We start from the raw sequence: 19,342 nt of genomic DNA on the forward strand, positions 1-19,342 counted from the left end.
ACAAGCAAAGAAATAGATAAGCATGTGAATAACTCTAAAGGGTTGCTAGATAATCGTCACAGAGCCCGACTAAGGTCATTTTGGGTCTTTAGGAGCCACTAGCCCTCACCTCTTATTTGGCAGTCAATGTATAGGCTATCTATATAGTTCCAGGGCTGTGGAACTTGAGCATCCTCAGATTTTGGTATCTGTAGCGGGTCCTAGAACAAATCCCCCACAGACACTAAGGGCTAACTGTCTTCTCCTTCAGGCTGGAGCCTACCTGTCTCTAGAATTAGGCCCCTTATGGTAGGGAAGAAACTCCATAAATGCTTATTACTGATGATAAAGGATAAGTTTTGACCCTTATATGGGACTCTGTGTCTCTGAAGAAGTTCCAAGATTATTCCAGAATGCATAGTTTCCAGTAGGCAATACATACAAAGACGGAAGTATCAACATGATTAAAAGAGAGATGCCAGGGAAGACTACCTCAGTTTAAAACCAATTCTCTCACCTCTCTAAGCCTCAGTTTCCTCACCTAAGAAAGTGACAAAAGCAATAATACCTATGTCCTAATACTGCTCTAAGCTTAATAATATATGTGTAACTGTGTGTGTACATATTTATATGTATTTACATTTACAAATTCTCTCACTGAACAGATAGATTTTAAGCACTATCAGAGCCATGCATGTATACAGTGCAGGGCACAAAAGTGCTTCCTCACAGAAAGCTTATATCCTTACAGCGGGAGTCAGAAAATGTAACTGAATATACAACTTAATACATTGGGTCATGATGTGTGCTATGAAGTGCCAAGTAGGATGCGGGTGGAACAAATGGGGAGCACCAAGCATTTGGTCCCTGTGCTCCAATATACTGAGTCCTTAGAAACTGTAACACACAGTCAGTGTTTCCTATTCGAGTTCTTGGGAGACAGACTTAGAGAAAGTGCTTTTGATGTCTTTGATGAGCAGGATAGCAGTATTTCAATTTCACTTACCTAGACCACCCTGAGGGTTTTGAATGTGCCCAAAGTGGCACCTCTACTTATGTCAGAATATACCTGCCAGGTACACTATCAAATCACAGCACTTTAACCACTGTCTTCTACAGAAAACATTCAAGCTGGGCAGGAGCCCCAGTGAGCTTGTTATCCAGCTGAGGAAACCAGAGCCAGAAACAGGAGCAATCTGCTAATGATCACATGCTGCCCTAAGTGGTCAAGCTTGGACCAGAAAACTGGGTCTCCTGCCTCCCATCCCATGTATTCCCACCACATCATGTCACCTAAAGCACGTCAATATGTTCAATCAAACATCTAAAGTTATTCATTAAGAGTTCCTGCAACTGGCTGTGAACTAAAACAGAGGGGGAAATAACTATCAACACCAGTAAGTGATACATACACACAGGGCAGAAGGTCCCCTGCAGGTAGTGGGCAGATCCCAGGCACTCTGCAGTATGTCTGATCTGAGTATCCAGTGGAAAACACAAACACGACACACACACCTCAGCTAGCCCTGCTGCAAATGCCGGCAAAAGAGAGATGGAACCAACACCAGCAGTTCTGCAGGGTGCTTGAGGTACAGGGCCATGTTTCCAAAACAGTGGAAATTTTACTCACAGGAACAGTGAGTAAAATTTACAGAAAATCCAAAGGAATTATGAAGCCCATGCTGTGACTTCAAAAGGTAGAGACTGATAGTACATTCCTACATCTTTTCACTTCAATGCATGAGGATATACATGCAAGATACTGGCCAAAGCCCAGCCTATAATTGCTAGCCTTTTCTTCTTTGGGACAAAAGGGTTGATCATGTTTATCAAGGCTCTTTTCTGGGCCTTTCAGGTTTGTCCAAAGATGTCTTGCCAGCCCCTCTGCCTGCTACCCTGGACTCTGGGGCCTATTCCCTCCCCTATTTCTGCAACTTGATGCACCAACCCTAGCTGAGCCCTGGCCCAAGAGCTGCTTGTTTCCTGTGTGCAGAAGACCAGCCTCCCCTGGTGCTGTGGGTTTGTGGATAGGAAAAGGAGTGGGCATAGACCCCTCAGCCCACAGTGGATGCCACTCAGGCTAGGCCTGAGACTGTGGCTTGAGTCAGATTCCCCTCCCTGAAAATCATACTGTGACATGGCTATTTTGCACACAGGTTTACCATGGAGCACTTGATGGAAGCAGAATCAGGCTAAAGGGGAAGCTAAACTACAATGCATTTATAAGAGAAGCTTCTGCTGATCCCATGGGGAGCTCTGGAGTTAAGATGGCCCTTCAAAGTTGACTGAATTAAGGCTAGGGGTGAGCCTCTTCATCAACACTCATTGGTTGAAGGCTAGCCCTGGGGAGGAGCCAAATCTTGGGTAAGCCAGGCAAGGGCACATCCCAGCAAAGAACTCAGCTCCAAACCACCTCAGCTGTGAGTGGTCCTCACCTGTCTTCAAGCCGTGCTTTTAAATTTGACCATGCATCAGAATCACCAGGCATGCTTGTAAAACCCTAGATCGCTGAGCCCCACCCTCAGAATGTTTGATTCTGCAGATCAGGGGTGGGGCCTGAGAACCTGCATCTCTAACTTTGCAAGTGATGCTGATGTTGCCAGGCCAGAGAACACGATGAGAATCACTGCGCTAGAACCAATGCTGGGGAATTGGAAAGTTTGGCCCAGTTTCCACCATTTCTCCTCCAAGAGTCAGCTGTGGTGAATCTTACTTCGCGACAGGCTCAGTGCTTAGTCCCCAGTAGGTATATTCATGGGATCCTAAGGGAGTTATGGTGAGGGCACCCAAACCAATCCTAACCCCTTCCCCAAAGGCAAAAATTTTAGTTGAGTAAAAAGCAAGAAGCCTCTGAGCACCTGAGAGTACAAGGATAAGATGTTACACAGCAAAGAAAAATAGATGCAGAGAAAGCCAGGGACACCCAGACAGACTCCACAGAGTTTCTGCAGAACAGCTAGCATCCTGAGCTCCCTCTCATGAGTCTTGACCTTGAACATGAGCAGCCGTCTGAGTTTTCACCTGATATTCTGAACTCAAGGTTTTTTTCTTTCTTTTTTTTTAAAGCAATCAAGCAATTGCTGTTTCCTTGGGAAACTGTTTCCTGTGGGGAAAATTTAATGCATTGCCTTTGCAGGCTGGAGCCAGTACAATCATATTCTGATGGTTTATCAAATTGATTTGGCTATAGCTCAGATTCATTTGATAGTTCAGATTCAAACACTGAGTTATTTGTATAAGAATGATTCTCTTCCATTACCAGTGTACCCACAGTCCTATAGATAGTAAATTGCCTTTTTATTCCGCCTGGGATCATGAAAGAGAGGTCTTCTAGCCATCTGTCAGTGTAGTATACACCAGAAATGTGCTCTCACTTATGGAAATGATTGACCTGTAATAACATCTTTGCTGGGAAAAATAGAAATTGTTCAAATCAAATTTGTGGCACTGGCTATAACACACTTGATTAAATGGGGCACGGAGCATGGTTTAACTCCTGCCTCTCCTGACTCAGCATCTTATTACTGGCTGCTGTCTCCCTTTCTACTTTGTATCTCAAAATCAAGAATCCTAAGCATGTTGAAACAATTCAGGATTACTAAATCTCTTCGGCACCAGCCACTGTCTCATCATGTCTCCTGTTGGTACTTTTCTGGATTTAAATTCTCAAAACCAGTCGCTACCAGAATATAGCAAGTGCTGAAATGTTAACCAAAGGGGCCTCTTAAGAAAGGAAGCCTGCCGTCATTAGACCAGCCTGAAAAACAAGGATTAAAAACACCAGCTCACGACTGCAACTTCCCCTTGTCTAGCTCACCAGCCCCAGGAAAAATGTCATCAATAAACATGCTCCCATTCACCGAGCATATTAGGGCTCACACGTCATACATTTAGTAGATGTTGACGGAGCCTCTACTATGTGTCTCATACTGTGCTAGACGTGAGGGGTGGAGGGAATTAAAAACAAATAGTACCTGCCCCAACTGATCTCTCCAGTAGAGGCAACCATAGGCTCTGCAGAAATTTCCACAGGAGGCTAGAGTAATGGAGCAGATGCCCAATAAATCTTTGCCATGTGATACAATGCTTAGTGAAGAAGAGGTGACAGTGTGTGAGGAGGAAAGCTCTTACCTCATGCCTGAATGTCTGTAATTACCGCTTCACCCCCTTCCTACCTTCAATCCTTTCTCCTTACAATTTATTTAACAATGAATCAACACCTACTATGTGCCAGGTTAAAGGTTCTCAAAACTAAGCGCATCTTTCAGTAAGTCATTCTTCTGCTCAGAGAAATTCTAGACTCTTATGCCTGGCTTTCAAGGCTGAGAGATCAAATTCTGTCCTGTGGTTCCTCTTATTTCTCAAAACATGGTTGCCCAGAATCACAAAATATGGTTCTGAAAAGCCCTCATTGCCATGCTTTGTGTCCTAGGCCTCTCTCCAAGCCTACCTTTAGCCAGTAATCACAATAATCCACTTCTACAAAGATATGAATGACTGATAATGTCATTTTGTTACTGCCCTAGGGATGTTTGCATTCTAAGAGTGGAAACTGTTTTTATAATGGCAATTAAAATCTAACATTAGATCTCCAGGCCACTTGAAAGGATCTTTGCCAGGAATTAGACTCTGTGCATCTGTGTCTGGTTGTGTGCATGTGGGTGTGTGTATGTGGGGGGAGCCAGAAAGCAAAAGTGGGATTATTTGTGACCAAGTCTAAAACCACACTGAACAGTATCCACTTATCTTCTCTTTGTCCATGAGAATATAAATGTCTAGTTTTTTCTTAATCTGTGGATATCTGAGAGAAACATTTTTCCACCAGCCCAAGATAAAGTCTTGATACGTTCCATGTTTGCTCACTCCAGCTAGTATCCCGTAAGCTTGAAGTAAACACTTCTACCAACACTTTTATTTCCATATCACCCAGGAGCCACTTCTGCTAAAGACTTTTGTTTTACCAAATTCTAAATGACTCTGAATCTCTCTTCTACCAACTACTCCCCTCCTTTCAACATCCACAAGCAGAAGATATGGAGCTCAGGAATCTTCCAAGATGCCATCATCTCCCAGAAGCAACTACCTAGTACAAATGACAGCAGCTCACATATTTTGTAGCTGTGATAAGGGGAAGTCTGAACTAAAAGCTTTCTCCAGAACACTGAGCAGACGGAAAGGCACTAATGCTTCCCAAGTGGGCTTCGCCATCCAACACCTAGTCACTGGCCAGCATGCAGGCCAATCCACCCAACACATCAGTCTTCTTATTCTCTTACCCACATATATCTCCTTATAAACGTTGCACAAAGTTGCTCCCTCCTTGGTGCCTTTGACACTCGCAGTCACATATAATTGCCTGTTGCAGAAACACCATTTTACTGAGCTCCCTTTAAATCTAGGTTTCCTCCCTCAGTCTGCCTTGCATCCTTTAGAATTGTCCCTTTAGAATTTGCCCCTTTAGAACTGCTTTTCTACAGACTTGCTTCAACCTCTCATTTTTGTTATGATGCTGAGGCATCTCTGCTAATCAAACAACTACCCACTGAGTAGATTTCATGAGCCCAGCCCCGCCTGTGCCAAATACAATGTAGAGCACAAAAGTATCCTAACAATCCCTGCTCTCAGAGCATCTGATATCTGATTGAGGAGACAAAACAAATATGCATGAAAAGTTGAACAGTATGAAGCAGTAGAAGAGATAACACAAGGTACTGAATTTTTTCTTTTCTTTTTTTGCTTTCTAGGGCCACACCTGTGGCATATGGAAGTTCCCAGGCTAGGGGTTGATTCAGAGTTGCAGCCGCCAGCCTAAACCACAGCAGCTCAGGATCTGAATCACATCTGTAATCTACACCACAGCTCACAGCAACCCCAGATCCCTAACCCAGTGAGCAAGGCCAGGGATCAAACCCACGTCCTCATGGATACTAGTAGGATTTATAACCATTGAGCCACAACGGGAACTGCAAAGTACTGAATTCTTTGTAGCTGATAGGGGTCAGAAGACATCATAGTTATTCCCCTTCTCAATCCTCAATCAGTGCCACTCCCCAGCATATCTTTGAACAAAGCAACAATTTTCTGGTGCTTACTACAGAAAAGGCACTGCTGAGAATGCAAGAAGCCCTTGGCCCTCCAGGAGAGAAAAAAAATACAAATCCAAAGAGCAAGTATATAAAGCAAAAGATAGTAAGTGAGAGAGGCAGAAAGTAAACAGACTATACTGCTGCACGCTTAATGGCTTTCAAGGAAAAATATCTCCGTCGCTGTTAAATACAATGGAGAGGATGGAATCACAGAGACTTCAATGCAAGTCTGTTTGGGTTCTCTGTTTCTGCATAAAAGCTATCCTTAAACTCAGTGGCTTAAAACAATCATTGCATTTTGCTCACAATTTTGTGTGTTAGAAGATTGGGTGTCTTGTGTCTGATCCATGTGATGCTGGCTCAGGTGACTATGTCTGAGGGATCTGTTACAAGTTTTCCCCTTCATTCATGTATCTGGTGCATCTGGGCCCCTTGGCATCTCTCTTCACACACACACACACACACACACACACACACACACACACACACACCCATAGCATCACATTCTTCAGGATCCTCTGTACAGAGCATAGCATTCTCAGGGCATTTGGAACATGGAAGTCTCAAAGCATTCAGAGTTCTTTTATGGGAGCTTAGGGGTGTACAGGACCAATATAAAGTTGTCAATGCTCTTAAAGGCAAGGGCCACAACTGGCATAGCCACACTTTCATCATACTCTACTATAGTCCAAAGACATCACAGTTCAGCCTGGATTCAAAAGAAGGAGAAATAGACCCTCTATGGAAGCGTCTGAAGAACTTGCAGTCATGTTTAATCAACTACAGAATAAATGAGAGAATGTGATGGCATTGCATGGCATATAAGAATTTGTTTATTTTTGGAACTCTTCATGTGATTTTTATAATTCTAAAATTAAGGAAAGGAGGCATAACTAAGAAAAAATAGGTTTCTGTTTTGTATAGCATGCTTTTAAAAATATGAAAAATGCTCATGGCTGGCAATAAATAATTGCCCTGGTTTGCATTGTTCCTGAAGAACTTTTTGTTGCTTTTCATCTCACCCCTTGGAGGGAGCCTTGAACTGTTTTAGAAAAACAAGTGATCTTTGCTCCCTTCCACATTTGATGGGAAAAAAAAGAAGAGCCCATAAGCCAGGCAAAACAAGAACTTTTGGTCACAGGGACCAGAGTGAGTATCAGAAGCAAAACTGGTCAGAGGAACAACAGCCTGAAGAGAGAAAGAAGAAAGTTGAGAGGCCCTGTAACAGAGGAAAGAAAGTGTAAGTGGAGGGCAGGCCAGGACAGCTGGATCGTTCAGCAGCAGAGAACGAGGACTCATCACAGGGACAAAAGTTCATAGGTCAGTCCTTTTATCTCCAGGGACCCCAGCTTTCAAGGATTAGAAGATAGAAGCAAGAAGCAGAAGAGAGACTTTGGAACACCAAGAACTTTTATCCCATGGTCTAAAGTCCAGATATACATGGAAGGCAAAGCCCAGTTAATTTGCTGAGGGTTTGCATACAGGATGTAAGAGAAAGAGGAGTCAAGGCTAACTCCCAAGTTTTTGCATGAACAACAGAAAAAGCTGCAGGTAGAGCACATTTGGGGAAAGACTGGGAACCCAATTTTTAAGATCTAAGGTGTCACCTGCCTATAAACATCCAAGAAGAGATTATAAGGAGGTAGTTGAATAGAAGAGTCTGGAGTTCGGGAGAGAAGAGCAGCCTAGAGATAAAAACTGGGGGGCACGGGGCATCAGCATATAAATGGTGTTTAAGTCCTAAGACTAGATGAGTTCATCTACAGGGTAAGTGAAAATGGAGAAGAGAAGGCAAGGCCCTGAGCCTGTGGGTACTCCGACAGTAGGAGGTCAGGAAAGAACCAGCAAAGAAGAAATGCCCAGAGTTAGGAGACAAATATTACTAGAAATCAAGTCACCAGGAAGAGGTAAAAATTCTATAGTTGTATGTACCTAAAAATTATCAAAAATATATAAAGCAGGAGTTCCCGTCATAGCTCAGCGGTTAGCCAACCCGACTAGCATCCATGAGGATATAAGTTCGATCCCTGGCCTCACTCAGTGGGTTGAGGATCCCATATTGCCATGAGCTGTGGTGTAGGTTGCAAACTTGGTTCAGATCCTGTGTTGCTGTGGCTGTGGTGTAGGCTGGCAGCTACAGCTCCGATTAGACCCCTAGCCTAAGACCCCTAGCCTAGGAACCTCCTCCATATGCCATGGGTGCAGCCCTAAAAAAAAAAAAAAAAAATATATATATATATATATATATATATATATATAGCAAAACTTGACAGAACTGAAAGTAATAGTATACAAATTCAAAATCATAGCTGGAGATTTTAATGTACTTTTCTCAGGAGTGAGAACAAGCAAGCAAAAAAAAGCGAGCAAGCACCCTGAAGTATTTGAACAAAAGCATTGACAAATTTCATCTATATGGCATCTAATGAGGAAGGGAACTAAGTAAAACATATGTAGGTATTACATAAAGGTAATCATTAACTCTGAAAATATAGGTTTGCCTAAATATCAAGGAGGGGATTAGCAGTCCAGAGATTAGCAATGGTAGGTAATTACTACAAATCCTAGGACTTGGGGGGGCAAGTGAGGATATGGTCTTACTGGAGCACAGCAACTGGGACAACCGTTAGCTGTTAGATCCTTCAGCAGATCTGTTTGGTGACAGCTGGAGTTACAGAGAAGCTGTTGCCCCAGGTAGAGGAGGGATGAGAAATGGCCTAACTTTACCCTTCCTCCCACCCTCCAATCTGCCACCAGTGCCATTTGCTGAAGCCAACTGAAAGCTGATTGACAAGGTGGTACCTGGGGAATGGAAACTGCAGAGGTCATTTCTCCAACAATACAGAGCAGAACACAGACACAGGCAGAGAACGGATGTGAGAGAAGCTAGGCAAAAGACCAGCACATCATATCCAGTGCTTCATTTTTCATTGGAAGGGCAATGGGAAATCACCAACTAGTTATAAGCAGGAAGTCACAACCTAACTGGCATTTTTAAAGTATCACCCAGTCTGCAGTGAAAAGATTGCATTAGAGAGACAGAAAGATGCTCGATTTTATGTACCAACTTGCCTAGGCAATGGGATGCTCAGATAGCTGGGAAAACATTATTTCTGAGTGTGTCTGTGAGGGCGTTTTTAAGATATTAGCATTGGAATCAAATTGACTGAATAAAGAATGTGGGTGGGCATCTAATCAGCTGAGGTCCCTAAAAGAACCAAAAGGCAGGGGAAAGGTAAATGTGCTTCCTTTCTTCTTGAGATGGAACATCCATCTTCTCCTGGTCTTGGACATCAAAGCTCCTGGTTCTTGCATCTTCAGACTGGAATGTAAACCAGTGGCATCCCTGATTCTCATGCCTTTGATGTCTAACTGAATTACACCACCAATTTTCCTGGTTCTCCAGCTTTCAGATGGCATATCATGGGACTTCTAAGCTTCCACAATTATGTGAGCCAATTCCATAATAAATATCCTCATCTCTCTTTATATATCCTATTGGTTCTGTGTCTCTGGAGAACTGTGATACAATGGTCATAAGAAGAACAGTTAGAAGACTGTTGCCCTTCTCCCTAGGCAGAGATGAACATGACTTAAACTAAAGTTGTCACAAAGGGGTGGCCCCATTTGAAACAGATGTAAAAGCTAGGCTTGCAAGAACAAAAAACTCATGTCTGGTGGGGGTGGGAAGGAGGAGGAGTCAATGATGATTCCCTGGTTTCTATCCGGAACAACAGGGGGAAATGGAGGAGTCATATGCTGAGAAAAAGAAAAACTAAAGAAGCAACATATTCACAAGAAAGATGGGAAATTCAGTTTTGATACTTGTAAGTCATCAAAAGGGTAGGATCTGATGGACTAGGGATTATCTGGGCTTGGGGTTCAAAAGTAGGATTTGAACTGGGGTCTACACTGGGAAACCACCAGAATATGCTTGGTATCTGAAACCAAGGAAGTGGGCGAGATCCCCTGGGAAGATTGTGTACAGTCAGCAAGTGGCTAAGTTTAGAGGAACTCCACTAGATAGAGGACACCAAAAACAAAATCAAAAAGTCAAAGTCAATGTCAGAAGAAATGAAAAAGAATGCAATGTCAAGAAAGAGTGTCTTGGGAAGGAGGAACATTTTATGGGTGAAATGTAATTGAGAAAGTAAGAAGGTTAGATAGCCCTGACCTTAGTATTATTTTTCTAGGGATTGGGAAGAAATTGAGCTGGATTCAGAATGAGGAAATAGTAACATCAAGTATGGAAAACTAGTGAAAGAAGTTTGATTGGGAAAAGGAAGTGACAATGTGGCAGCAATATTAGTAGGTTTCATTGAACAATAGGAAGCATTATAAATGTTTGAACAAGAAAATGTATGTCACAATGCAAACAAGGCTGTGAGAAAATAATTTTCACTGCACTGGGAGAATTTATGGTGTAGCAGATATTCACTCACACCCCAAGTTTCATTGCTCTGAGTGTCTACTGATTGGACCTATAGGACATGCAGACATTAGAAGATTCTCCTTCACCAAGTGTATCTAAGAGTGCTGAAATGAATCCATCTCGGTCATACTTGCTAGCACCCCCAGCAGAAGCATTCATTCATGGCCAATCTGCTGGCCCCAATGGGGCTAAGCCAATACCATTTAAATCTCCTTGCTCCCACCTCTTGTTTAGAGACTCATGTCCCTGGTGTTGCTTCCAGAAAGAATGGGACTCTGAAGCTCTCCGGGGACAGAGACCTGGCTAGACTGTCCACTTACAAAGGTTTCTGTGTAGACCTGCTGGTTCACCAAGGCAGAAACTCACCCCAGCAAAGCAAGAACAATTGTCTGTGTGTGAGAGAGAGCCAGAGACAGAGACAGACAGACAGAGATTTACTAATAATAGCTTCCAGTCATCAAGTGTTGTCTGTTCACCAGGAAGTTCTCTGTGTACTTTAGAAATTTAACTCTCACAACAACCCTCTGAGGTAGGTATTATCATCCCTCCTATTTTATAGCTGAGGAAACTGACATAGGGAGAAGGAATATAACTTGACCCAAGTCACAAATCTAGTAGGTAGAGAGGCAGGATGCACATGCAGGCAAGTCCGGCCATGGATGCCATGAGTATCATCACCACTCTCTACTGCCACTTTTACTGTGTGCTTAGGGTACCTCTGTTGCCCACAAGATACCTCTTCCCCTAATGGTATGTTCTGTCTACATCTGTTCTGAAATATGAGCTTCCATCTCAGCTCATCAGAACTATTTTTATATCTGGTTTTATGGTGGAGGAAATGGTCTCAGTTCCTTGGTCCTATGTAAATTAGTGGGTATCTATTCTACAGATAGACTGTGGAAAGGGAAAGAGCTACATTAAGCCCAAAATCAGCCAGAATGCAAGTACATGAAGGATGTAGAGTGGCCTGTTACCAACGTCCTTCTACCATGAATGTAAGGACCAACGTCCCTTTACCCAAATATTGATCTACCCGAGAGGTGCTGGATGAATTGACATCTCCCTCCTCACTCATGCAAAAATATCACTACTGTGACTACTATTTTGACTATTAACAGAGCAGAAAATTGTAGGCCCATAAGTGATCAGGCCATGTTTATCTTTTCTCCTTATAGAGATATTTCAAGAACCAGGATCCACTCCCTGCCTAGCTATGGCTTAGAAAATCTTAAGAAGCTGCGGGCCAAGTCAACTTACAACTTAAAAAAGCTTCCCAGCCTGGAAAAGTTTGTTACACTCATGGAAGCCAGCCTCACCTACCCCAGCCACTGCTGTGCCTTTGCAAACTGGAGGCGGCAAATGTGAGTCTTCTCGTGTCCATCCCTAAAGCCTGTCTTGGGCAATTCTCCAATGCAGAACTTGGTCCACAACTTCCACATGCTTGTGGCAATGAAGAGAATCCACTTGCAGAGAGATCTCCCTAATCAAAGGCCTCAGACATATTCCAAATCTAAGCTTCAGTGTTTTCTTTGAAAATGGGTTCAAAGAGGGCTACCCACATGGTAGACCACCTAACCATTATTAAATGAGATAACATGAAACACCCCCAAGCATAGTGCCTGACTCGTAGCTGCCACTTAATAAATATTTGTTCCCTTTTCCCTTTGTACCAACATGGGGTTATCCTTCAAGTCCCAAACCCTGTACTCCATACATGTCTCAGGGACCATCAAAGTCAAATTTGGAGGAGAGAAGTATCAACACGTATCAGAGACTGATGCACACACCCACCCACAACACATCCCAATCACTCTAAATCTCTCTAATCCATCTTTGGAGCTTAACACCTCACAGGGAGGACAAAGATTGTGACATCTCTTTAGTTTTGCTTTCAAGGCTGGTCAGGTTCAAGGAAGCCCGGATTAAAGAGGATAATCCAAATAAAGCCAAGTCCCGGTGTAACTAGTTAAAAAGCTGAGGTTCTGAAGGGAGTGGAGAGGGAGTACTTTGGAGATTATATGTTCTAGACATTTAAAGGATCCATCGGAAATATAGTTTATTGGATATCAGGAGTTCTCATGGCATTCTCCCTCTCCTGAACACACTGATACAAGCCATACCACACAATTGTACTCAATCAGATGATTCCTTTGTTATTGATCATGTACAGCCCCAGCACTAAAACCGATTCCATGTTATTACTTCACTATTCAGTTTTTTATTTTATTATTCTATTAGTCACCATTAACATGCCAACATATCCTTTGCTCCAAAGCAAAATAAAACAAAACAACCCAACAGTGCACATCCTAAAATGTTTTCCAAGTAGTTTGGAATCCACACTCAGACCCATGTGAAAGATCTGCAGAAAAGGGGCTACTTTTCAGAAACAGCGCTTATCATTGGGAAACTATCCCGATTCAGACACTCCTCTCTGATTATGCCAAGGAACGGGGACTTTCTTCTTAATGACAAGAATTCTTAAGAGCTTGGGCTGAGGCAGAAGCCCTGCCTCTTTTATATTATAGAAAGAGATATTCCAACCAGGGCAAGAAAGCTACCAATTTCACTGCCCAAGCCCTGGAACTGAATATCCCCCAGGAGAAATCTCAGAGGATGTTAAGATCATTGAGAGAGCTATAGAGAGTGTGCTGTCTGGCCCAAGACTGACACACCATAGGAGTACAGTCGCTTACTGGTGCTCAGACAGCTCTGCTTTTACCACTCCTTGGTAGTGTAGGTGTAGCCTCAGGACCGCCTTACATGGCACTATAGCTTGAAGGCTTTCCAGTATTTCTGGGCCACTCAGCTCCCACCTCTTTCAGTCCCTACTGTAACTTACACCAGGGCTTGTCAGGTGCAGCAAAGGAGAAGCCAAGCACCTCTTCTAGGACTATATGCCAAGACGGAGTAACAAAAATCACAGTGGTGTTTACTCTTTAACAAATTCACAAACCCAAAATAATACAGTTATGCTAGTCACAAGATAATTACAGGATTCATTTTTTAATTGTGTCATTTTATGATATAGCATAGTAGATGAGGTTAGGAATAAAATGTGAGTTTATAAAGCTGTAATGATAAAACTGTTCCTCCAATCTTCATTTGAAAATAATGCCCCAAGTGTAAATGTTAGGCCCTTGTACCTGTGACATCTTGGCCAACGGCCCTCCTGGACTCTCAGCAAAAGACCTTGTCAATCACACCCCTTATCTGTCATTGAACCATTATGTCCTCATCATAGTTCTACACTCAGCTTGCATTGTTAGTTTGCCCTCGTTTTATTATTTAAACTTTCTTGTATTTAAACCTGTTCTTCCCAGTTAGATTTTAAACAGATGCACTGTGGCATACTCATTAAGTACCTACCTAGGGCCTGCCCCCAACATGAACTCAGTAAGTAACCAGTGTCCTCTGTGTTCATTGCTGATACCTGCCAAGTACGCATTGCCATGCAGTGTAATGCTTCCCACTTTTATCTCATTTCATACTCACAAAAGTAACAGTGCTATTTTTACTCCCTTCTCACAAAGGCAGAAACTGAGACTAAAAGACAGTAAATAACTTGACCAACACCAACCAAACACAGATCCAAACTCTGGTTTGTCTGTCTCCAAACCTCAGGCTCTGGGCCACTCTGCTCTGCACTTCCCAAGGATCTATTCATTGATTTATTAGGGCCCAAGCATGCCACCACTTTCCAAACTCACCCTAAACTCAATTCCCAACTCTTAATGATGCTTAGGATTTGCTGAGGTACTACAGAGGCAAGACTTCCCTCATTTCCACTTTTGTTTTTATTCTTCTCTCAGAAACACACATTGTTGACCTTTTCCCCACTCATGCCCTCGGGTCATTTCTGTTTCAGGAAAGGCAAGCATTGATATTTAAAATATGCTGATAGCAGTATGAACAATAAGCACCTTCGCAGAAGCCAAGGGAAGTGAAGGCTGTGTGTAGATGGTTAGTCAGATCGGTTTCAATGAAACAAATCACACCAGGCTACTTATTTTCTGTTCCTAGAATTGGGCTGTGGCTAATCCAGTGACAGGGTTCAGGAGTTGGGAGTCAGAGTAAGAAACACAGAAAGACTCTCTTGTCCTCCCCCGGCCTCTCTGTGCTTGCCTCACCTTTCTTATATTATCTCTGACTAAGTCAAAAGATATTTGGTGTACTTTCAATTACATATATGTTAATTCCATAACTCCTTAGTGCAACTTGTGACTGATGTGAGAAGCCCTACCAGTCTCTAACACAAAAGATGACACATTCTCGGGGTGGGGGGGTGGGGGTAGTCCCTTGGGCTAAGGGAAAACAACTTTCTGGCACATCAATTCACTTCCTGGAGGGGAGGAAGGGAGGAGAGGGTTCTCACTAACAGCCCCTTCTCAGAGAGATTGATGGGGAAAAGTTCAGTCAACATGTGCTGGCCAGCCCTCATCATTATCAAAAGGAATCTTTACCTCCTTCACAACCCAGGCCACGCTCTACTGCTTATGGAGGGTCTTTGAACAGTTTTAACACTCCCTTCCCCAACTCACTTCTGAGACTATGCTAAGGCTGGAGAGAAATGCAGTCACTTAACATGGCTGTGAGCTTGCCCCTCACGGAGGGAGGAAGGGAATGCAGTGTGTGAGTGTGTGAGTGAGTGAGTGAGTGTGTGTATTTCCATCTTAAAAAAAAAGCCCACTGTGCAATATTTGCCTTCCTTAAGCCTTTGCTTCAAAAACAGAATGATGACCCTCTGTCTCTGCAGGCACTCTCCACTTGTCTGGATAGAATATTTATCATTTGGCTTTCATTGAAATCCCTTCTGGAAGTGCCTCTATCCTTTTGACAGAGCCTCTCATACATCAGGGTTTAAAGGGAAGACTAAGATAGGAAAGTGAGCCCAAGAAGAGCCAGCTCCTCAGAGGATGAGTTACAATCTTGGAATAAATTAGGCCCCCTTGTAACCTGCCTCTGCTCTTTGGGGCACTCACTAGTGAACTACTGAATAGGAGAGAGCCAGGCTTACCATGCAGACAAATACATGCCCGACACCTGTGGTGGCCTCTGGAGAGGAAAAAAAAAATAAAGAATTAAGACCCTCAGTAACATTTCAGACATATTAGCAGACCTCTGCATAGCCTGAGTACCAAAGAGCCAAGGACAGGGCTGGCTGGTAGATAACTATAGACTCTGATCTTCTAATTTATGTAGAGAAAACAAATTCTCATTTGAGTCAGAAAGCAGTGCAGGACAGGAGTTTAGAGTAGAGGATTGGGGATATATCCTACTCAGGCATATTAAGAGAGAGCTGAATGGAGACGGGAAAGGGAGGGTGGAGTTGATAGCAGGTCTGTAAATTACTTGCACTTAACAGCAAGGCTTAGCTAGTCCTAGGCGCCTTCCTCCCCACATTCAGGTTGTGGCCAGATGGTCTCCCCAGTGGGCCATCCAACTCTAGGAATATATACAGGAGTTGTTCTGCTGATTTACAGTAAGCAACATTAACCCTTGAGTTTAGTCTCAAGGGCAGACAAACTGTTAGAAGAAAAAAAAAATCTCAGGAAGAAACCCCACTCTCTACCCTATGTAAAGACATTGATATATTTGCTGTTCTGGATCCAACATGCTGACTCTGTTTCTTTTTGTATCTTTCTAGCTCTGACCTTCATCCAATTTGCAACAAATCTATTTTAAGGCAAGAAGTTGATGTTATGACTCAGGCTAGGGGTCAGAGAGTGTCTCTGGCAGAAGATGGTGAGTCCAGTTTAGCCAAAGAATTTGACACGATGTACAGTGAATTTGACTATGACTTATGCAATGAAGTGGTTGATGTGATTTGCTCCCCTGAGCCAGATGCCTTCAATCCATGTGAAGATATCATGGGGCATGATATTCTCAGAGTCTTAATATGGTTTATTAGTATCCTTGCCACCACTGGGAACATCATAGTGCTGGTGATCCTGATCACCAGCCAATACAAACTCACAGTCCCTCGGTTCCTTATGTGTAATCTGGCCTTTGCCGATCTCTGCATTGGAATCTACCTCCTGCTCATAGCATCAGTTGATATCCATACCAAAACCCAATACCACAACTATGCCATTGACTGGCAAACTGGAGCAGGCTGTGATGCTGCCGGCTTTTTCACTGTCTTTGCTAGTGAGCTCTCAGTCTACACCCTGACAGCCATCACGCTGGAAAGATGGCATACCATCACCCATGCCATGCAGCTACAATGCAAAGTGCAGCTCCGCCATGCTGCCAGCATCATGCTGGTAGGCTGGATCTTTGCTTTCACAGTCGCCCTCTTTCCCATCTTTGGCATCAGCAGCTACATGAAGGTGAGCATCTGCCTGCCCATGGATATTGACAGCCCCTTGTCACAGCTGTACGTTGTGTCTCTCCTTGTGCTCAATGTCCTGGCCTTTGTGGTCATCTGTGGCTGCTATACTCACATCTACCTCACAGTGAGGAACCCCAACATCATGTCCTCCTCTAGTGACACCAAGATCGCCAAGCGTATGGCCATGCTCATCTTCACGGACTTCCTCTGCATGGCGCCCATCTCCTTCTTTGCCATCTCTGCCTCCCTCAAGGTGCCCCTCATCACTGTGTCCAAGTCAAAGATCCTCCTGGTTCTGTTCTACCCCATCAACTCCTGTGCCAACCCCTTCCTCTATGCCATCTTCACCAAGAACTTCCGCAGGGATGTCTTCATTCTGCTAAGCAAGTTTGGCTGCTATGAAATGCAAGCCCAGACTTATAGGACAGAAAATTTATCCACTGCCCACAACATTCATCCAAGAAATGGTCACTGCCCTCCAGCTCCCAGGATTACCAACAGTTCCAGTTACACACTTATTCCTTTAAGCCGTTTAGCCCAGAACTAAAACACAATGTGCAAATGTTTCTGAGTGTTGAATGATAATTAAAGTCTTGCCTTTGAAGACTATGCCACAGCATAGCTGACGGTTACTTGTCTATATTTTATCTAATTTAATCTTCCTGGCACACCTATAAGGGAAACAGGTCAGAAACTCTTAACACTATGTGATAGATTAGCAGGCTAAAGTGTTAATAACAACACTAACAATTAAAATAATACAAATTAAAATTTGTTTTATGCTTTTAAAGTTCAAAGTGATTTTGCTCAGATCATCTCAACTGATCCCTATAAAAGTCCTATTAAATAGGCAGGACAGGGATTGTTCTTGGAGTTTTAACAGATGAGGAAACCAAGACTCAAAGGGTTAAGAGACTTGGCTTATAAGAGGCAGAGCTAAAATTACATGTTCTGACTCCCAGAATTTCCAACAAATACAGCACAATATTCAATCACTCATTCATTTACTCAACAAATATTTATTGAGCACCTATGTGATGGCTCTATAAGGTGTCAGCTTGAGGCTGAACTACATTTCCAGAATTCCCTTTCTTAAATGTTTCCCATTAGGGTGGGCCACACAGAAGACTCTCTGGAAAATTGGAGGGCAGAAGGGAAGCTGCAGCCCTACCTTCGCTCACACACTTCGCTGTTCATCTACTGATTCGTCTCACTGCTGCAAAGCACAACTGCTCCACGGTCCCCTGGATACTCCTTCATGTTCTCTGCCTCCTGAGCCAGGTATATGTGTTTAGCTCCTTGATGAAGAACTCCAACTTTGTCAGAACACTTTTATTACCAAGATCAGAGGCAACAAGAACAGAAATGGAGCTCAGTTTGACCTTTTGGGGTTCTCTCTCATGCTCATGATCTTCCCTTTGTGACTGCCTGCGCTGTGGTCTGCAAGCTTCAGCATCAGATGTAGAGACAACATCCTTACAGAGACTAACTCCCTCAATTGTGTAAGCCGATTTCCTGTACCAAATATTTACCACATATATACATACATGCATGCATGAATGACTGGTTCTGCTTCTCATAGAACCCTGATAGAAGATACAATCTATACGGCCGGCACCTGGATTATAATATTAAGAACGTAGCAGCTTTGGAATCAGAGCTGATGTTTTGTTTTTACACCATAAGCCAGGACTCCTCCTCCCCCGCTGCTCCCCCTCCCCCAGGCTAAGTGTCTTCCTTTGTAAATGGGAGCTGGTAACTACTGGGCTTACTATAAGAATTGGAAGTAAAAATGAGTGTAAAGTGCCTAATGCTGTAACAGGGTTGGTGAATGTTAGTTTAATTTTCTCCTCCTAGATCTATGTTGGGATGAGGGCCTAGTTCTGAGCCATGATCTAGAATTTTTCTGCCACATAATATTATTCCTGATAAGCAGCTATTCTTTATATATCTATTTTCACAAATGACTGCATCAGGATAATCTGAAACATAAATACCAACCACAAAACCTCATCAAACTCTGAGTCTCCTCTGAGTGTATCCTCTTTCCCCTCCAAAGCCAGTCCTTCCTCCTCTTGCCCCATGGCAAACATTTCAAAAGTTCGTCCCAAATGCATTAACAAGGGAGTCCCTAGAGGGCTGAAAAAACTACAAGCATCTCTGCCCTTGTGACCTGGCACCATCTGGATCTACTGTGAGCATGAAGTGAAAATTAGAATAATTATTCTTAGAAACAGTCCTGAGCTGTGCTGATCAGTACAGTAGCCACTGGTCTCATACGGCTCTTGAGCACTTGAAACATGGCCAGTCTAGACTAAAACAATCCAGTAAAAGACACAATGGATTTCAAATATGTAGTGCAAAGGAAAAAGAGAATTACAATATCTCAATAATTTTGATATTGAGTATATATGGGAACATTACTTTGGACATAAACGAAAGAAACATCTAAAAATTAATTTCAGCTATTTCTTTTACATTTTTTAATGTGCCTACCAAAAAATTTAAAAT

The 19,342-nt window shown here is 43.0% G+C and overlaps 1 protein-coding gene across 5 annotated transcripts in view; it reads left to right on the plus strand.

Annotated features, from left to right (window-relative positions):
- The window catches only part of FSHR (follicle stimulating hormone receptor), a 168,020-nt gene extending 149,955 nt beyond the window's left edge, over window positions 1-18,065 (plus strand). For 3 of the 5 annotated variants that reach the window (XM_021085883.1, XM_021085881.1, XM_021085882.1), the window contains 2 exons: window positions 11,673-11,858; window positions 16,145-18,065. In XM_021085883.1, coding sequence (XP_020941542.1) covers window positions 11,673-11,858; window positions 16,145-17,378 — 1,420 coding nt within the window. In that variant the 3' untranslated portion in view covers window positions 17,379-18,065. The remainder of the gene's footprint in view (window positions 1-11,672; window positions 11,859-16,144) is intronic. The other 2 variants (NM_214386.3, XM_021085884.1) reach the window with 2 other exon arrangements.

This window comes from Sus scrofa, chromosome 3, assembly GCF_000003025.6.
Source record: "Sus scrofa isolate TJ Tabasco breed Duroc chromosome 3, Sscrofa11.1, whole genome shotgun sequence".
NCBI classification, from domain to species: Eukaryota; Metazoa; Chordata; class Mammalia; order Artiodactyla; family Suidae; genus Sus; species Sus scrofa.